General features: G+C 42.9%; 6 protein-coding genes across 9 annotated transcripts in view; all 6 read left to right on the forward strand.

Annotated features, from left to right (window-relative positions):
* Window positions 1–21,601, forward strand: part of LOC141013154 (protocadherin gamma-A2-like) — a 107,182-nt gene that overhangs the window by 60,863 nt on the left and 24,718 nt on the right. The gene's annotated exons all lie outside the window — the stretch shown is intronic.
* On the forward strand, window positions 5,187–7,661 carry LOC141013156 (protocadherin gamma-C5-like). Its single transcript, XM_073486746.1, has one exon. The coding sequence runs from the start codon at window positions 5,187–5,189 to the stop codon at window positions 7,659–7,661; it is 2,475 nt and encodes an 824-aa protein (XP_073342847.1).
* LOC141013523 (protocadherin gamma-C5-like) lies at window positions 8,506–11,602 on the forward strand. The gene is made up of 2 exons (XM_073487277.1): window positions 8,506–10,959; window positions 11,597–11,602. The coding sequence occupies exons 1-2, from the start codon at window positions 8,506–8,508 to the stop codon at window positions 11,600–11,602; spliced, it is 2,460 nt and encodes an 819-aa protein (XP_073343378.1).
* LOC141013525 (protocadherin gamma-C5-like) lies at window positions 11,807–14,275 on the forward strand. The gene has a single exon (XM_073487278.1). The coding sequence runs from the start codon at window positions 11,807–11,809 to the stop codon at window positions 14,273–14,275; it is 2,469 nt and encodes an 822-aa protein (XP_073343379.1).
* On the forward strand, window positions 15,317–17,782 carry LOC141013157 (protocadherin gamma-C5-like). Its single transcript, XM_073486747.1, has one exon. It carries the CDS (start codon window positions 15,317–15,319, stop codon window positions 17,780–17,782), a length of 2,466 nt encoding a protein of 821 aa, XP_073342848.1.
* Window positions 18,750–21,221, forward strand: LOC141013526 (protocadherin gamma-C5-like). Its single transcript, XM_073487279.1, has one exon. The coding sequence runs from the start codon at window positions 18,750–18,752 to the stop codon at window positions 21,219–21,221; it is 2,472 nt and encodes an 823-aa protein (XP_073343380.1).

Consider the following 21,601-nt stretch of genomic DNA (forward strand, 5'->3'; position numbering starts at 1 on the left):
TACAGACAGTGATGTTCCCAATCCCATGTAGTGATATCCCTTATATCATGTGTTTCACAAAGTGGTGAACCTCGCCCTGTCCTTGCTTGTGAAAGAGACTGAGCTTTCAGAGGATGCCACTTTTCATACCTAATCATGATGCTGTCACCTGTTGCCAATTTGTTTACCTGTGGAATGTTCCAAACAGTCGTTTTTGGCCCATTCCACAACTTTCCCAGTCTTTTGTTGCTCCTGTCCCAACTTGTTCAAAATCAGTATAAGCATATATTTACAAAAATCAATGCAGTTGATGAGTTAAAACATTAAATATAGTGTCTTTGTACTGTTTCAATTGAGCATATATCAAAAAGGATTCGCAAGATTATCACATTCTGTTTTATTTATGTTTTACACATCGTCCCAACTTTTTTCTAGATTGTAATTATCAGCTCTCTTACAAGGACAGTGATGCTATAACACAGTTTCCCTGAAACTCTTTTCTCTTTCTCCATCTTTCTCTCTTACTCACTAACACACACACAAACACGCTCATATGGCAATGTGTTCCCTATTTTTTGGGTTTGTTACTTCAGGCTCTGTGACCTGGATTGACACCCAGCTTGGTTCATTCACAAGAATTTTCTTAGTGTTTATTTTTTACGTTACATGCTGATGGGCGCTCAATCTTATTATTATTATTATCATACTTACTAGATGCTGATCAAACAACACATAATTGTTTCCACATTTGTTAACTTAAACAACTTATGTGCACTCACAGCAGATTGTTTTTGTCTACTCGTGAGAGTCCATTTATTATTAATAAACGGAAATTCCATACTCATTGAATAACCACACAAATTCACAACCCCATTTGTGGTGGGGCCACATGGTAAGTATTTAGGTTTCTGTACTTCCCAAAGCCAGACTCTGTATGCTGACCACCCGTCTAACTAACTTCCTTTCTCTCTTGTTTTTCTCTTTCATGTGTCCCCTTTGTTGCCTGGTGCTGTTCCTGTTTCCTCGCTGACTCCTGTTATATCCTGACTCACCAAATAAGGTAAGAAATAGTTTACATCTATATCACAGCACACATTACTGATGCACTGATGACTGAACAGCACACTCTAGATCACCATGCAGGAACAGAAATCAAACACAGACATAGCGGTGACATGTTTTACAGTGTGTAAACATTACGCATTGGCACTTAGTCAAGCATTTAATCAGATTTTCCACAAGCAACACATCTGTTCACATACCTCACAACACATCTGTCAGCACTGATGATTGCTTCAATCAAGTGTTGATGGACGGACATTTTGTTGACAACATGTATGAGTGTGAGTGGTTTGATGTGTTTAATCTGACTGGGCACTGAATTACACTCATTATCACATGAACATAATTTATAATCTACACTGTAACTGAATTTCAAAAAATATATAAAATATAAGTTTAACTTTTAGACAGTAATCTTAAATACTTTAAATCAGTGCTCTTGCTCCTTTGTACATACACTCTTTATCAGTGCACCAAAGTACATTTGAGCAAAACAATGGAATAAGTTGAACAGCTCTACTTACTAACAGGCTTATATGGTTTAAAGAAAGTATTAGCAGTGAACACCAGCTGTTAAAGTAACTCCTGCCAGAATACAGTTGCAATGATTGTACTGTCCTTACTTTTCTTGGATCCACTTTATCTAAAGCAACACAATACAGTAATTAAAAAAAATGTTACAATGCAGTGATTAAAGAAAGTACAAGACAAATAACAGTGCAGAAAATATGTAAACTATGTACACAAACATAGCATGTCAAGGGGACATTATAAGCCTACCTACAGTATTTTAACATATCATAGGAAAAAGTGTTGAATGAATTTAGGTTATTTTTTTATATGGTAAGGTGTGTTCATACACTCAATTGCCAGTATATTGGGTACACCTAGATTAGAACTAATGCAGCGTAATACATCAGTTCTGCAATAAATCCGACCTTTATGAAAGTTATAATGATCTGTTTTTGTTAAAATTGTTTTGGAGAGATGTTGATTCAACTGGGTGATAATTTTAAGAGAATTGTTTCTGTTATTTAGCCTACACTCATAGATATGATGGACAAATTAATAGAAACACCTGTGAGTTTAACACAATGCATTTCACCAGCATTAGAAAATGCAGCCTCAAAAATTAACTTACAGTTGCATCAACACCTTTCCAAAACAGTTCCAACAAAAGCTGACCAAAATATTACTACTACTACTACTATAATACTTCCACAGAATGTATTGAGGACTGTTGTATTGGACTGTGTGAACTTAAAGGATGGATACACTCAAAAATGATAATTCAGTCATTATCTACTCCCATTGCAGTGGGAAGTCGGATGAAATTATTTAGTCCACAAAACATTTCTGGAGCTTCAAAGCAAAACAGCATTGCAGCATTCTCCAAAACAACTGGAGTAGATGATGACTTTTTTTAAAACTTGAACAAACAACTCAAAATAAACATAAAATGGTTCCATACAGCTGGTCCTGCGCAATTCAAGTCTCTGGAAGCCCTGAGATCCCAATTTGAATTGAAAAGGGATTATTTACTCCCTTGATGCACAGTCATTGCAAAAAAAGAGTGTTAATAACTTCTTTCCGAATCAGTTTGGGATCTTGGGGCTTCCAGAGACTTCCAGGGACAATCTTTATGGAGCCATTTTGTTGTGTTGTCAGTTATTTCTTTTTAAGTTTTACTTTTAGGAGAATGCTGCAACACTGTTTTGCCGTCAAGCTCCAGAAATGTTTAGTGGACTATGAAGCACCAGCTTTCTATCTGCAAGGGGGTGAATAGACAATGACTGACTTTTCATTTTTTAGGTGAACTTATCTTTTAAATAGGTGTGCCTAATCAACTGGCAGATGTATATGTAACTGAACTAGACAAATACTAGAAAAGACTTTATATAATGCAGACCAACACGATACACTACAGCTGTAAACAAACCCTGCAACTAATTTAACACACTAACATAGTAGTCTTAACATAACCTAGACATACTGTATGTCGGGTTGTATTTATAGATGATCTCTTATATTAAATTGCTTATACCGTACATGTGTCTTTCTTATCATTCAGTCTCAATTCATCTGATACATGTTAGGGTATTAACTAAAAGTATGCATTAACTGCAGTCATTTTCATATTGATCAGTGACTGAATGAAGTTTGAATCCACTGGGGAGCTTGGTCCAATTTTGTGGTCCTTTTGTGTATGCTTGTTGATATGTGTTTACCCTCTGCTAAACTGGTGGCCTGTCCTGTGTGTGGTGGGATAGGTTCCAGCCTGCACAGCACAAGATGGTATAAATAATAAATTAATGATTAAATGGATGGAGGTGAAATATCAGTAATGTGTGTTAAAAAATGAAACCACGTTAGTCTATGCAGCCTCAGTACTTTGTACTCTAGGTCAACACCAGACAGTGAACACATGCTTGATGAAGCTTAACATGACATTTAAATACATGTGTGCAACCAAGTGTTTCATCAGAATTAAACTTTGTGTGTTTCTTTATGAAAATAACATCTCTGGACTATAAGCAAAATAGCATCAAAAAATATTGTACTGACTTCATAATTTAACCTAAAATGATCTCATTATCTAACATCTGAATGTTGCTCTTTCTCGTCCTCTTCTCATTGATAAAAAAAGTATCAAGTGAGCATACCGATATACTTTGTATTTATCCAGACTTGATTTTTTAAAGTCTGACAGTACATCCTTGAGCATATTTTACTTTTGTAATATTTCATGTAATGTGTTTACTGCAGTAAAATGTACTCCTGTACTTATTCCTGTCTTCACAGTAAGTAGTAAGAAAATAGCAATAGTAAGAAGGTTGAAATTGTGTTGTCCTGGCTGCTTGCTGTCCTCAGTGAGAGCCTGTGTAATAGGGCTGGCTGCCTCTCCAGCCTGCAGCCTGCAGCAGCAGCAGTTGGCCGCCTGTGTGGCGCTGTCCACACGTGTGGTGCTGAAATCAGCTCAGCGCTCTCCCCCTCCCTCTCCCTGTCTCCACACTGCCTCTCCACATCTCCCTCTGTCACCCGCCTCCATTTAGAGCAGATGACTATTGCATACTTATGACTTTACTGAGATTATTTTTTATTTGATCATATTAAATTATATATGTAAGCATTTTTTTTAATCATCCGCAGCACAGAATTTCGCGTGTTTAGCTTTATTTTTATTGAATATGTCATCATGTGATTCCTGTTGCAAGCGGAGGGTTAATTCATAATTACTGGTATTATTGTTTATTATGAGATATTATCCGTTTTTGTTATTTGTCTGTCTGTCTGTCTATGGGAGAGACAGAGAGAGACAGAGACAGAGAGAGAGAGAGAAGCAAAACGGGAGTAAACGCCCTCCCACACCATCTGCGCTCCCCCTCCCTTTTCATTTGCTCTACAGACCTCCATACGGGTATTTTACGTTGGCTGCTGACATAATTATTTCACTGAGGCTCGTTGAGAGCTATGAAGACGTCATGACGTAGGCAGGCTGCATTGGCTTTCTCTGGCCACAGGAAGGCAACGAAGAGCCTTGTCAGCCACAAAGGCATGTGCATGCATGCAGGTATTTAGAGGCAGGGGGATTGATGGATTAACACAAAGCATTATATGAGTGACCCTACAATGATCAGCTATTCAATTATTTATAAGACACTATTCTGGCATCTATTTTTCTACAGCTTTGATCAATAATGAATGTATTGTATAGTATTCATATTTATGTTGATAGTCGTCAGATAAACAATTACAAAACATTGTAGGCTGTGTGTCGAGGCTGTGTATTTAGTAGTATAATGATATTTAATGTGATGGAGCCACAATAACCAGAATGACTTCTCTATGCATCATATTTTTACGTCACTGCTCTGTAGATGTTTACTGATGCCACGATTGGTGGAAATGGGTACACTCTGTCCACCAATGAAAATCAGAGCTGTACAAAGAGATCTACTCTCTCTCAGCGAGTAGCTTCAGCGTCGTACCCATTACAATGATCTGCACAGGAGGAGAGGGATGCATATGCAGACACAAAGCATGAATGTCTCTGTTATGTGTGAGGACGCGTCTACATTGGATTATAGACCATCTATATTCACTCAGTTGAGAAGTTGGGATTGGAACGAAGCGATATGGGATTTATGGAACGAGGAATAATGTGGAACAAATTCCCTGTATGGCAGGTGTTTTTGTGGTGGCATCATTTCTTTCTCTTGTGGAGTACAATAGACGGACAGACTCGCTACAGCATTCCGGAGGAACTGAAACAGGGATCTGTGGTAGGAAATCTAGCCAAAGATTTGGGTTTGGTTGTATCTGAACTGTATCGACGTAAATTGCGGATAACCTCCGATGCTGGTAAGCAGTATTTTAACATAGACTTGGGGAAGGGAGAACTGGTGGTGATTGATAGGATAGATAGGGAGGAACTGTGTGGACAAAGACCGTCATGTCTGTTGCCTTTGGAACTAGTAATAGATAACCCCCTGCAGCTGCATAGAGTCGAAATTGAAATACAAGATACAAACGATAATTCTCCTAGTTTTCTTAATAAAGAGAAAGTGTTGAAAATTGCAGAGCTGGTAAATCCAGGCGCGCGTTTTCCTTTAGAAAGTGCACAGGATCCCGATGTAGGCAGCAATTCTGTACGCTCTTACCTCATTAGCAAAAATGACAATTTCAAATTGACTGTTAAAACCCTCAAGGACGGAAGAAAGATCCCTGAACTGGTGCTTGAAAAAACACTTGACAGAGAAAAGCTGCCTGTACACAATCTAATCCTCACTGCTGTAGATGGTGGAGACCCGGTGCGTTCAGGGACCTCTGATATAAAAGTCATAGTACTTGACAACAATGACAATGCTCCGCAGTTTGAGAGACAGGTATATGAAGCTAATGTGAGCGAAAAGGCAACACCTGGAACAGAGATATTGCATGTTAAAGCTACAGACGCAGACGAAGGACTAAATGGAGAGATTGAATATCATTTTGCAGAGCAAACTACAGATCTGATTTTATCATTATTTAACATTGAACCATCTGGAGCTGTTGTTGTCAAGGGAAATTTAGACCATGAAACGAACCCCTTACATAGATTTGACATAACTGCTAAAGACAAAGGAAATCCTGAGATGGATGGACATTGTAGTGTTGAAATTAAAGTAGTTGACATTAACGACAATGTTCCTGAAATAATTGTGACGTCTTTAACAACACCTGTTCCTGAAGATTCGGCAATCGGAACAGTTATTGCACTAATAAGTGCAAAAGACCCAGATTCGGGCGACAATGGCAAGATTAAGTTGAGCGTGACTTCTAAATCCCCCTTCAAGTTAAATCCATCGGTCTCTAACCATTATGCTTTAGTGACGAATGGGCCACTTGACCGTGAAAAAAATGCCCAGTATAGTGTCAACATACGTGCTACTGATTCTGGAAAGCCCCCATTATCGAGTGAGAAAGTAATACTTGTTGAACTGTTAGATGTAAATGACAACCCACCAGTTTTCTCCCAGCCTTCCTATGTCATTTATGTAAAGGAGAACTATCCTCCTGGGAACATTCTGTGCTCAGTGTCAGCAACTGATGCTGATTCGGGCGACAACGCGAAGATTTCCTACTCCATCTTGGACTCTAAAGTGCAGGACGTGTCTGTCTCCTCTTATGTTTACATTAACTCAGATAACGGCAGCATCTACAGCATGCACTCGTTTGACTATGAGAAACTGAAGGTGTTTCAGATTCAGGTTCAGGCAAAGGACCAGGGCTCTCCGTCTCTCAGCAGCAACGCCACTGTCCATGTTTTTATCCTGGACCAGAACGACAATGCCCCCGCTGTCATTTACCCCTCCTCCGCTGCCCTGGGCTCCCTCTCTCATCAGAGGATGCCCCGCTCCGCTAAAGCGGGTCACCTGGTTACCAAGGTGACGGCCGTGGACGCTGACTCGGGCCATAACGCCTGGATCTCCTACAAACTGGCGGAGGCCACAGACGCCTCTCTGTTCACTGTCAATCTGTACACAGGGGAGGTGAGGACTAAACGCGCTGTGTCCGAGCAGGACGACTCCTCTCAGAGGCTGCTTATAGAGGTCAAGGACGACGGGGAACCGGTCCAGTCCGCCACCGTCACGGTGTCCATCCTGCTGGAGGACGGCCTCCACGAGCCCATCTTAGACCTCCGACAGAAAGCGGCCGAGCCCAGCAAGAAAACTGGCAGAATCACCCTTTATTTGATTCTGTCTCTGGCCTCGGTGTCCGTGCTGTCCGTGCTGACTTTTCTCATCTTAGCGGTTAAATGCATCAGGAACAGCAGAAGCAGCGGGAGTTGCTGCATGAGACGGGGCGACTGTGATGATTACAAGAACCCCAACAGAAACCTGCAGATTCAGCTCAACACTGACGGACCTATAAAGTACGTGGAGGTCCTGGGAGGAGACATGTTGTCTCAGAGTCAGTCCTTCAGGTCCTGTATGTCTCCGATGTCAGAGTACAGTGATTTCACTTTGATCAAACCCAGCAGCACCACTGACTTTAAGGAGGTGATCAGTGTCCTGGATGCGTCTTTACCGGACAGCACCTGGACCTTTGAGAGCCAGCAGGTGAGCAAAAAACAATAGTAGACCTATTTTGCAATTTTGTGTTGCTGTATACAATTTTTTTTTTTTAAATTCAATAATCTGTCTACAAAATGTGACAGTAGTCATTCACAGTCATTTACAATCTAATAATCTATCTAATGTTTGATTAAAATCTTGCAAGAAAAAAATAATAGCTGGCAAGAATGTGTTCAGGAAGTGTTAAAATAATTGTGTTCAAGACATCTGTCAGTATGGTCTCACACGCGCACATTCCCATAGTCATATCTGAATAGTTCAGCACCACTCAGGTGGACAGCGATTCTTTGTTGAATACAGGGAGGCGTGTAGGCTGTAATCAAAGTATGTGTGTGAGCGCGTTTGGCTTTTTCTTTTTCTTTTTTTTTCTTCTTTCTTTTAAAAAAAATCTTCTTTCTTTCTTTCTTTCTTTCTTTCTGGTTTAAAAACGTATGTTATAGTGGCATGCTACCTTTACGTTCCTGGACGTCTCTTAATTCTAAAACAGCCTTTGATTGAAGTACAGGCTGACAAAGAGAATAGATCTTGTGACTTTAAGAGTGTAGATCATTCTCCCTCTCATTGGATGGTAGAGGTGGATGCTTTGCACCAATAGGATTTGGAACTGTACAAAGCAATCTTGTCCCTGCCCCCATTCAGCCCCTGTGCAGTAACACAGAATGCAACGAGCTCGAGGAGAGACAGCAATGAGCTCGTATTTTACAATATGGAAATGTTATATTTAAGCTCACAGCCATGCTCAGTAATTACGGAACATTTCCTGTTGGGATATCATCTGCGATGATGGATTTCAGCATCGTTCTATACAATATGTCGATTGGAATTATTGTGTTATAGCGGACCGAGGATGACAAAGACAATAGGATACCGAGACTGGAGGTGGCAGGCGCTCTGGTGGAATCATTTCTTTCTCTTGTGGAGTACAATAAACGGACAGACTCGTTACAGCATCCCGGAGGAACTGAAACAAGGGTCTGTGGTAGGAAATCTAGCCAAAGATCTGGGTTTAGGACTATCAGAGATTTTTGACCGTAAGCTGCGTGTCGCCTCTGAGGCTGGTGAGCAGTATTTCAGTGTGGATGCGGGGAAGGGCGAGCTGGTGGTGAATGACAGAATAGACAGAGAGGCTTTATGTGGACAAAGCGCCAGCTGTGTTCTACCTCTGCAGGTTGTAATTGAAGACCCATTACAACTTTTTCGTGTTGAGGTAGAAATACAAGACATTAATGATAACGCGCCTAGATTTCCATCAAATGATATCACATTGGAGGTTGCGGAATCTATGAGTTTAGGGGTTCGTTTTCCATTAGAGAGCGCTTTAGATCCAGATGTTGGCAGTAATTCATTGAAGTCATACACTCTCAGTAAAGATGAATGTTTTAACATTAGAGTTAAGGAAGTTGCCGGTGGAAGGAAAGTCCCTGAATTGATTTTGGCAAAAACCTTAGATAGAGAGAAAAAGGCTGTTCATAAGCTTTTGTTGACAGCTCTAGATGGAGGCAACCCTGTGAAATCAGGGACCGCTCAGCTATCTATTAGAGTCCTTGACATCAACGATAACGCCCCAGCTTTTGAGAAACCGTTGTATAAAGTATCTGTTAGTGAAAATGCTGCAGAAGGTGCATTGATAGTACAAACAAAGGCGACGGATATGGACGATGGTCCAAACGGAGAGGTAGAATATTCATTTGGAGCTCACACACCAGACACTGTTCTCTCTGTTTTTAGCATTGATCATATAACGGGAGCAATATCTCTTAAAGGAAAACTAGATTTCGAAGTGAATTCAAATTATGAATTAGATATAAGTGCTAAAGATAAAGGCAGTCCGAGAACAGAGGGGCATTGTACTGTGCATGTTGACGTTTTAGATGTTAACGATAATGCCCCAGAAATAATACTCACCTCTCAGCCGAAGCCAGTGCGCGAAGACTCGCCTAGTGGCACCGTAGTAGCTTTAATCAGTGCCCGAGACCTTGATTCGGATGTTAACGGTAAAGTCACATTACAGCTCCCCAAGAAATCCCCATTTTCCCTAAAACCATCGTTTTCTAATAATTACGCACTGGTTACCAGTGGTGCTTTAGACCGAGAAAATATCCCAGAATATAATATTGAGATAACAGCCACTGATTCAGGCTCTCCTCCTCTGTCCAGTAAGAAAATGATACCTGTCAGCGTCACTGATGTGAATGACAACCCTCCTATATTCTCTCAGCCCTCCTATAATGTCTATTTAAAGGAGAATGGGGTAGCAGGGTCTATACTGTACTCAGTATCAGCATCTGACCTGGATTTTGGTGAAAACGCTAAGATCTCTTACTCTATACTGGACTCTAAAGTGCAGGACGTGTCTGTCTCCTCTTATGTTTACATTAACTCAGATAACGGCAGCATCTACAGCATGCACTCGTTTGACTATGAGAAACTGAAGGTGTTTCAGATTCAGGTTCAGGCAAAGGACCAGGGCTCTCCGTCTCTCAGCAGCAACGCCACTGTCCATGTTTTTATCCTGGACCAGAACGACAATGCCCCCGCTGTTATTTACCCCTCCTCCGCTGCCCTGGGCTCCCTCTCTCATCAGAGGATGCCCCGCTCCGCTAAAGCGGGTCACCTGGTTACCAAGGTGACGGCCGTGGACGCTGACTCGGGCCATAACGCCTGGATCTCCTACAAACTGGCGGAGGCCACAGACGCCTCTCTGTTCACTGTCAATCTGTACACAGGGGAGGTGAGGACTAAACGCGCTGTGTCCGAGCAGGACGACTCCTCTCAGAGGCTGCTTATAGAGGTCAAGGACGACGGAGAACCGGTCCAGTCCGCCACCGTCACGGTGTCCATCCTGCTGGAGGACGGCCTCCATGAGCCCATCTTAGACCTCCGACAGAAAGCGGCCGAGCCCAGCAAGAAAACTGGCAGAATCACCCTTTATTTGATTCTGTCTCTGGCCTCGGTGTCCGTGCTGTCTCTGCTGACTTTTCTCATCTTAGCGGTTAAATGCATCAGGAACAGCAGAAGCAGCGGGAGTTGCTGCATGAGACGGGGCGACTGTGATGATTACAAGAACCCCAACAGAAACCTGCAGATTCAGCTCAACACTGACGGACCTATAAAGTACGTGGAGGTCCTGGGAGGAGACATGTTGTCTCAGAGTCAGTCCTTCAGGTCCTGTATGTCTCCGATGTCAGAGTACAGTGATTTCACTTTGATCAAACCCAGCAGCACCACTGACTTTAAGGAGGTGATCAGTGTCCTGGATGCGTCTCTACCGGACAGCACCTGGACCTTTGAGAGCCAGCAGGTGAGCAGAAAAGAACCATTGATCTTTATAATGAAAAGAAAAAATATCATTAAGCATCTATCTATCTATCTATCTATCTATCTATCTATCTATCTATCTGTCTGAAATAAAAGTTAATGTGCAGTAAATGTAGCCTATTCAAAGACGGTTAACAGAACCGTGTTGAAGGCATTCATCAGTTTCGTGTTACACGCATACATTTGAACAGTTCAGCACCATGAGAGCGGACAGCGGCTGTGAAGTGCAGCCACGGTCACTTAACGTCGGAACAGTGTTGATTTATTTTTTCTGTAAAACTATTTTGCCAATAGATGTCTGATGAATTTATATATGTTTGGACTCAGTTTTTTTTATGTTGTCAGAAATGACATTTGAATCTTTTCAATTAATTTCATGTACAGACTGTAAGGTGTTTTTTATTTATATTTTATGTTTGAAAAGGCCAAGGTTTGCTTATATTACTTCATATTCAATGATACTAGTTATAATCATCCCAGACGACAGCTCACAGCAAGAATAGATGCTGTCTCTTTAACAGGGTCGATCAGCGTCTCTCTCATTGGATGGTAGAGGTGGATGCTGTGCACCAATAGGATTCAGAACTGTACAAAGCAATCTTGTCCCTGCCCCCATGCAGCCTTAGCGCTGTAACACTTTGAATGCAAAGAGCTGGAGGAGAGACGGTGATGAGCTCGTATTTTCTTAGATTTAAACGTGTGAATTTAGCTTACAGCAATGCGCAGATTTTGTAGAAATGTTTCTTTGGGGGTTTTTCCGACTTTCATGGATACCAGCATTCTTATGAACAAGCTCTCGATTGGAATTATTGTGTTATAGCGGACCGAGGATGACAAAGACAATAGGATACCGAGACTGGAGATGGCAGGCGCTCTGGTGGCATCATTTCTTTCTCTTGTGGAGTACAATAAACGGACAGACTCGTTACAGCATCCCGGAGGAACTGAAACAAGGGTCTGTGGTAGGAAATCTAGCCAAAGATCTGGGTTTGGGACTATCAGAGATTTTTGACCGTAAGCTGCGTGTCGCCTCTGAGGCTGGTAAGCAGTATTTCAGTGTGGATGCAGGGAAGGGCGAGCTGGTGGTGAATGACAGAATAGACAGAGAGGCTTTATGCGGACAAAGCGCCAGCTGTGTTCTACCTCTGCAAGTTGTGGTTGAAAATCCTTTGCAGTCTCATCGAATTGAAGTGGAAATAAGAGACATAAATGACAATTCTCCTCGTTTTCTGACACAACAGATTAACCTTAAAATACCAGAATCAGTTGCACTTGGCAAACGCTTTCCTTTGGAGAGTGCTGAGGACCCTGATGTTGGAAGCAATTCTTTGAAAACGTACTCTCTAAGCAAAAACGAATATTTTTCTCTCAAATTTAAAGATGCAAAAAATGGTAAAACGGTCCCAGAATTAGTGTTAGAGAAGCCATTAGACCGGGAAAAGATTGCTCTTCATCAGCTGGTGTTAACAGCATTAGACGGGGGAACCCCGGTCACATCTGGCACCTGTAAGATAATGATTAATGTACTCGATAATAATGACAATTTTCCAATATTCAGTGAAAATGAATACAAAGTTTCTTTAAAGGAGAACAGCACCAAAGGAACATTTGTAATTAAACTTACAGCTACAGATGCGGACGAGGGTCTTAATGGTGAAGTTAAATATTCTTTCGGGTCCCGCACTCCAGACTTTGTGTTATCAACATTTGAAATAAATGAAAGAACAGGAGAACTCATATTGAAAGGATCATTAGATTATGAAAGTTCTAAATCTTTCCTTATCGATATAACTGCTGAAGACAAAGGCACTCCTGAAATGGACGGTAACTGTCGTGTGCAGTTGGACGTAGAAGACATAAATGATAATGCTCCAGAAATTGTGCTCACTTCAAAACCCAGTCCAGCACGTGAAGACGCACCAAGTGGCACAGTAGTGGCTCTGATCAGTGCACGAGACCTTGACTCTGGTGATAATGGTAAAGTAACTTTAAAGCTTTCTAAGCGTTCTCCTTTCACTCTTAAACCATCATTCTCTAATAATTACGAACTGGTTACCAGTGGTCCTTTAGACAGAGAGAGATTCTCAGAATATAACGTTGAGATAACAGCCACTGATTCAGGCTCTCCTCCTCTGTCCAGTAAGAAAATGATACCTGTCAGCATCACTGATGTGAATGACAACCCTCCTATATTCTCTCAGCCCTCCTATAATGTCTATTTAAAGGAGAATGGGGTAGCAGGGTCTATACTGTACTCAGTATCAGCATCTGACCTGGATTTTGGTGAAAACGCTAAAATCTCTTACTCTATACTGGACTCTAAAGTGCAGGACGTGTCTGTCTCCTCTTATGTTTACATTAACTCAGATAACGGCAGCATCTACAGCATGCACTCGTTTGACTATGAGAAACTGAAGGTGTTTCAGATTCAGGTTCAGGCAAAGGACCAGGGCTCTCCGTCTCTCAGCAGCAACGCCACTGTCCATGTTTTTATCCTGGACCAGAACGACAATGCCCCCGCTGTTATTTACCCCTCCTCCGCTGCCCTGGGCTCCCTCTCTCATCAGAGGATGCCCCGCTCCGCTAAAGCGGGTCACCTGGTTACCAAGGTGACGGCCGTGGACGCTGACTCGGGCCATAACGCCTGGATCTCCTACAAACTGGCGGAGGCCACAGACGCCTCTCTGTTCACTGTCAATCTGTACACAGGGGAGGTGAGGACTAAACGCGCTGTGTCCGAGCAGGACGACTCCTCTCAGAGGCTGCTTATAGAGGTCAAGGACGACGGGGAACCGGTCCAGTCCGCCACCGTCACGGTGTCCATCCTCCTGGAGGACGGCCTCCACGAGCCCATCTTAGACCTCCGACAGAAAGCGGCCGAGCCCAGCAAGAAAACCGGGAGAATCACCCTTTATTTGATTCTGTCTCTGGCCTCGGTGTCCGTGCTGTCTCTGCTGACTTTTCTCATCTTAGCGGTTAAATGCATCAGGAACAGCAGAAGCAGCGGGAGTTGCTGCATGAGACGGAGCGACTGTGATGATTACAAGAACCCCAACAGAAACCTGCAGATTCAGCTCAACACTGACGGACCTATAAAGTACGTGGAGGTCCTGGGAGGAGACATGTTGTCTCAGAGTCAGTCCTTCAGGTCCTGTATGTCTCCGATGTCAGAGTACAGTGATTTCACTTTGATCAAACCCAGCAGCACCACTGACTTTAAGGAGGTGATCAGTGTCCTGGATGCGTCTTTACCCGACAGCACCTGGACCTTTGAGAGCCAGCAGGTGAGCAGAGAGTAAAATAATCTCCCATTTGTTTATTCTCTGACAGGATTCACATGTATTTTTGTCTCGATGGATTTGATTCGTTATGATGCATTCAGACTTTTAAAGCATTATCACAATCAGGTTTATATTATTTTTAAGTGACATACAATAGAGCGATACGGCCTCTGCAGCCATGCTCTGGGTCATTGTCATATTTTTACTGCACACGTGCCAGTAAGGAATCGCTTGGATAAATAAAAACAAACTGACAAAATGTTAACATAGCTCATTGTCAAGTGTTTTAGCCTGTATGTAGGGTTTTGACATATTTAAGCATCACAATTGTCACATGCTCCTGCAGCACTGATGTTTTCCATCTTACATAGACTGCCGTGAGCTACTATGTAAGAGAGTCTACTGAGACTGAATGGTTGTCTGTTTCAAATAGCGAAATACTTTTGAGGCTATATCAGTGATGGATGGCATTGCAAGTTACTTAATTAAGACCCTCTCATGTACTGGAAGTCTAATGTTCCATTTAGTTTTATTCATTTGAGTGTGAATTCCATTTTTAGACACCTTGCAAGTTTGAAATGAATGTAGTTATGGAAACTGCAGCGTGAATGACTTTGCAATGATTTTTAAAACCATAACAATCACTGTAATATAATACACTTGTTCAATTTCATGTAATTCATCATTAAGAGGTTCCCCGTTGTGCCGTTTCATACATTTCTGAATTGCAGTGCAGGGTCTGAAACACACTGCTCTCTCGATGTCATTGGATGTAGGGGAGAGGCGCTCCGCCAATAGCATTAGGAGTTGTACAAAGAGATCTACTCCCTCCCCCCACCCTCACCACTGTAGTCAGTACATTGCTTTGAGCCCGAGGTGAGAGGAGGATGCGCTTAAACACTCAGATTAAATAATATATCTTTTATTTGCGCCTCATGATGCATCAGTATGGATATTTTTGGAGTAAAGGAACTTCATCTTTGGTGGATTTTCACATTGACCTCTTTATTTTGAACAATATTTCTATGTGGAATCACGTCGTATTGTAACGGACCGGGGATGACAAAGAGAATGGGATACCAAGACTGGAGATGGCTTGCGCTTTGGTGGCATCACTTCTTTCTCTTGTGGAGTACAATAAACGGACAGACGCGTTACAGCATCCCAGAGGAGCTGGAGCTGGGCTCTACGGTTGGAAATCTAGCCAAAGATTTGGGTTTGGGACTATCAGACATTTTTGACCGTAAGCTGCGTGTCGCCTCTGAGGCTGGTAAGCAGTATTTCAGTGTGGATGCGGGGAAGGGCGAGCTGGTGGTGAATGACAGAATAGACAGAGAGGCTTTATGTGGACAAAGCGCCAGCTGTGTGTTACCTCTGCAGGTTGTAATAGAGAACCCGCTACAGTTACACCGAATAGAAGTGGAAATAAGAGACGTAAATGACAATGCTCCTAGTTTTCTCAAAAGCGACCATGTAATAGAAATCGCAGAATCCACCGTTGTAGGTGTGCGTTTCCCCTTAGAGAGTGCAGAGGATCCCGATGTTGGGAGTAACGGATTAAAGACGTACATACTAAGCAAAGATGATTGCTTCACTTTAAAAGTTAAAGAAATTGAAAATGGAAGAAAAGTACCAGAATTAGTATTAAATAAATCATTGGATTTCGAGAAAAAAGCCACTCACAATTTATTTCTTACTGCTATGGACGGAGGAAATCCAGTCAAGTCTGGCACTTCTAAAATAACCGTAAATGTGCTTGATGTTAATGATAATGCACCAATATTCGAAAATACTTTTTATAAAGTTGCTGTTCAAGAAAACAGTGCAGACGGCTCATTTGTAATCACAACAAAGGCATCAGACAAAGATGAAGGTTTAAATGGAGAAATAGAGTACTCGCTTGGTATACACACACCGCCATCAGTGCTGTCATTATTTCACATAGATCCTGTGACGGGAGATATATCTTTGAAAAAGCAGCTGGACCACGAAACTCAAGCCTCGTATCGAATAGACATTAGTGCAAAAGACAAAGGCTTGCCCAAAATGGAGGGTCACTGCAGTGTGCAGGTGGATGTCTTAGACGTAAATGATAACGCTCCAGAAATTGTGCTGACTTCAAAACCCACTTCTGTGCCGGAAGACTCTCGCAGTGGGACAGTAGTGGCTTTACTCAGCGTCCGTGACCTTGATTCTGGTGATAACGGTAAAGTGAATTTACAACTTCCCAAACGTTCTCCCTTTACTCTTAAACCATCTTTTTCTAATAATTACGCACTGGTTACAAGTGGTGCTTTGGACCGAGAGAGATTTTCCGAGTATAATATTGAGATAACAGCCACTGATTCAGGCTCTCCTCCTCTGTCCAGTAAGAAAATGATACCTGTCAGCATCACTGATGTGAATGACAACCCTCCTATATTCTCTCAGCCCTCCTATAATGTCTATTTAAAGGAGAATGGGGTAGCAGGGTCTATACTGTACTCAGTATCAGCATCTGACCTGGATTTTGGTGAAAACGCTAAAATCTCTTACTCTATACTGGACTCTAAAGTGCAGGACGTGTCTGTCTCCTCTTATGTTTACATTAACTCAGATAACGGCAGCATCTACAGCATGCACTCGTTTGACTATGAGAAGCTGAAGGTGTTTCAGATTCAGGTTCAGGCAAAGGACCAGGGCTCTCCGTCTCTCAGCAGCAACGCCACTGTCCATGTTTTTATCCTGGACCAGAACGACAATGCCCCCGCTGTTATTTACCCCTCCTCCGCTGCCCTGGGCTCCCTCTCTCATCAGAGGATGCCCCGCTCCGCTAAAGCGGGTCACCTGGTTACCAAGGTGACGGCCGTGGACGCTGACTCGGGCCATAACGCCTGGATCTCCTACAAACTGGCGGAGGCCACAGACGCCTCTCTGTTCACTGTCAATCTGTACACAGGGGAGGTGAGGACTAAACGCGCTGTGTCCGAGCAGGACGACTCCTCTCAGAGGCTGCTTATAGAGGTCAAGGACGACGGGGAACCGGTCCAGTCCGCCACTGTCACGGTGTCAATCCTGCTGGAGGACGGCCTCCATGAGCCCATCTTAGACCTCCGACAGAAAGCGGCCGAGCCCAGCAAGAAAACCGGGAGAATCACCCTTTATTTGATTCTGTCTCTGGCCTCGGTGTCCGTGCTGTCTCTGCTGACTTTTCTCATCTTAGCGGTTAAATGCATCAGGAACAGCAGAAGCAGCGGGAGTTGCTGCATGAGACGGGGCGACTGTGATGATTACAAGAACCCCAACAGAAACCTGCAGATTCAGCTCAACACTGACGGACCTATAAAGTACGTGGAGGTCCTGGGAGGAGACATGTTGTCTCAGAGTCAGTCCTTCAGGTCCTGTATGTCTCCGATGTCAGAGTACAGTGATTTCACTTTGATCAAACCCAGCAGCACCACTGACTTTAAGGAGGTGATCAGTGTCTTGGATGCGTCTTTACCCGACAGCACCTGGACCTTTGAGAGCCAGCAGGTGAGCAGATGACATGTTTATTTTGATCCCCCGTCAAGTTTCTTAAAAGTTTTTGTTTAAATAATATGTGGTGATGTCTGGTTGTCATCTGACAATCGTGTTTTTTATGGCAAAAACAGAAAGGTGACCTGCTTAATCTTGTTTTTATCAAACGCATATGCTGAAAAATATACAAAGACCACTGTTGTATAGTTTGTGTCAAGAGTGGACTTAGTTGATGCTGTTTTAAAACGCGTAATACATAACTGATATATTTAGCAACACCTCTCCACATCAACAACTCACAATTGTCTAAAAAGATTTGACCTAACAACTCAAAAAATATGAGCTGTATCTAAAGCATACAGCTCATATTTTTCCATAATAGTGGCACAATTTATTTTTATTTTATATTTTATTTACTTATGATTGAAAGTAGTGATTTCTGACTTCAAGGACGGCTTTTACCCTTTCGTACATGCTATGTAGGGCTGATAACGTTTTGACTTGGCATACTTTTGTCATTTTGCTGCATATTCTGTTTTGGGAATTCTTATTTTCTTCGATCGTACAAATTGCATATTGTCTCAGCAGTACACTTATAAAACCAGAGAAATGAGAGAGATTTTGCATCCATCACACACAGCAGTGCATGTAGGCCGATTCTCATGAGCGCAGCTGTGTCTTTAAAAGATCAGCTCATCCCCCTTCCTATTGGATGCTAGTGATGGATGCTGCGCACCAATGGCGTACAGAATTGTACAAAGAGATCTACCCCTTCCCCCTTGCAGCCTCAGCACTGTAAACGTTAACAATGCAAAGAGCTGCAGGACGGTGTGATGCGCTCATATCTCAAAGCTGAAAAAGAAATCGTTAATTTAGGCTCCAGACATGAGCAAAAATGATCTATACAAATTTATGGGAATAGCTAACGCTCCTCGGAAGTGGATATTACCTTCGTTTTTCTCGATGGGGAACAATATATTCTAACGGATCCGGGATGACAAAGAGAATGGGATACCGAGACTGGAGATGGCTTGCGCTTTGGTGGCATCATTTCTTTCTCTTGTGGAGTACAATAGACGGACAGACTCGTTACAGCATCCCGGAGGAACTGAAACAGGGCTCTGTGGTAGGAAATCTAGCCAAAGATCTGAGTTTAGGACTATCAGACATTTTTGACCGCAAGCTGCGTGTCGCCTCTGAGGCTGGTAAGCAGTATTTCAGTGTGGATGCGGGGAAGGGCGAGCTGGTGGTGAATGACAGAATAGACAGAGAGGCTTTATGTGGACAAAGCGCCAGCTGTGTGTTGCCTCTGCAGGTTGTTCTTGAAAAACCTCTAAATTTACACCGAATTGAGGTGGAAATAAAAGATATAAATGACAATTCGCCTATTTTTCATACAAAAGAACTGTCATTAAAAATTTCTGAATCGGCAGCGGTGGGAACTCGTTTTCCCCTGGAGAGTGCAGAAGATTCTGACGTTGGCAGTAATTCAGTTAAATCCTATATGTTGACTAAAAACGACTGTTTTACATTGAAAATGAAGGAAGTGGAGGACGGCAAAACAGTCCCGGAGTTAGTGTTAGAGAAGCCCCTTGACCGAGAGAAGAAAGCTGTTCATCAGCTACTGCTCACTGCATTAGACGGAGGAAACCCAGTCATGTCTGGTACCTCAGAGATCACAATCACAGTGCTTGATGCAAATGACAATTTTCCAGTTTTCGATAAGAATGTATATAAAGTTTCGTTAGGAGAAAATACTGCAAAAGATGCTTTCGTTATCAAAATTACAGCAACTGATGCTGACGAGGGCCCAAACGCAGAAGTTAAATTCTCTTTTGGCTCGCGGACACCAGATTCTGTCTCATCAGTATTTGAAATAAATTCACTGACAGGGGAAATACGTTTGAAAGGAGACTTAGATTATGAAAGAGCCACGTCTTACAAAATTGAAATAACTGCGAAAGACAATGGGTTTCCTGAAATGGAGAGCCAATGTCGTTTACAGATCGATGTTGTAGATGTTAATGATAACACTCCAGAAATTGTTCTCACTTCTGAACCGCAGTCGGTCCGCGAAGACTCTCCAAGTGGCACAGTGGTGGCATTGCTCAATGCACGTGACGCTGACTCCGGTAACAATAGCAAAGTGACATTACAATTACCCAAAGGTTCTCCTTTCACTCTTAAACCATCGTTTTCTAATAATTACGCACTGGTTACCAGTGGTGCTTTGGACCGAGAGAGATTTTCCGAGTATAATATTGAGATAACAGCCACTGATTCCGGCTCTCCTCCTCTGTCCAGTAAGAAAATTATACCTGTCAGCATCACTGATGTGAATGACAACCCTCCTATATTCTCTCAGCCCTCCTATAATGTCTATTTAAAGGAGAATGGGGTAGCAGGGTCTATACTGTACTCAGTATCAGCATCTGACCTGGATTTTGGTGAAAACGCTAAGATCTCTTACTCTATACTGGACTCTAAAGTGCAGGACGTGTCTGTCTCCTCTTATGTTTACATTAACTCAGATAACGGCAGCATCTACAGCATGCACTCGTTTGACTATGAGAAACTGAAGGTGTTTCAGATTCAGGTTCAGGCAAAGGACCAGGGCTCTCCGTCTCTCAGCAGCAACGCCACTGTCCATGTTTTTATCCTGGACCAGAACGACAATGCCCCCGCTGTTATTTACCCCTCCTCCGCTGCCCTGGGCTCCCTCTCTCATCAGAGGATGCCCCGCTCCGCTAAAGCGGGTCACCTGGTTACCAAGGTGACGGCCGTGGACGCTGACTCGGGCCATAACGCCTGGATCTCCTACAAACTGGCGGAGGCCACAGACGCCTCTCTGTTCACTGTCAATCTGTACACAGGGGAGGTGAGGACTAAACGCGCTGTGTCCGAGCAGGACGACTCCTCTCAGAGGCTGCTTATAGAGGTCAAGGACGACGGGGAACCGGTCCAGTCCGCCACTGTCACGGTGTCCATCCTGCTGGAGGACGGCCTCCATGAGCCCATCTTAGACCTCCGACAGAAAGCGGCCGAGCCCAGCAAGAAAACTGGAAGAATCACCCTTTATTTGATTCTGTCTCTGGCCTCGGTGTCCGTGCTGTCCGTGCTGACTTTTCTCATCTTAGCGGTTAAATGCATCAGGAACAGCAGAAGCAGCGGGAGTTGCTGCATGAGACGGGGCGACTGTGATGATTACAAGAACCCCAACAGAAACCTGCAGATTCAGCTCAACACTGACGGACCTATAAAGTACGTGGAGGTCCTGGGAGGAGACATGTTGTCTCAGAGTCAGTCCTTCAGGTCCTGTATGTCTCCGATGTCAGAGTACAGTGATTTCACTTTGATCAAACCCAGCAGCACCACTGACTTTAAGGAGGTGATCAGTGTCCTGGATGCGTCTTTACCCGACAGCACCTGGACCTTTGAGAGCCAGCAGGTGAGCAGCAAACAATAGTAGACTTGCATTATACTTTTACATCCCTCTTTACTTTTTTTGTCAATTGTAAATCCTCTTTCACGGTGCCTTTAAAACGTATGGCACATGTAATAATTACAAGCATTTTTTTTTCTTTTGAGTTCTGGTGAATTTCTATGTTTTCTGTCCTGATCGTAGTTTACACTTTTAATATCACATCCTATCATTTCGTTCGATCGTTATTGTCAATTAAACAATGCAACAAGATCCCGAGAAGGTCATCACAAGGTTTTCATTTCAACCCAGTCATATTCTCACGTCCAATGTTTATGAAAAATTGATTCTGACTTTCCACCTTGCCTAATATTTGTTTCTGCCAGAAGGGCCTGCATTGTTACAAAGGTTAGGATTTGTATTTA

Source organism: Pagrus major, chromosome 18 (genome assembly GCF_040436345.1).
Source record: "Pagrus major chromosome 18, Pma_NU_1.0".
Classification (NCBI taxonomy): domain Eukaryota; kingdom Metazoa; phylum Chordata; class Actinopteri; order Spariformes; family Sparidae; genus Pagrus; species Pagrus major.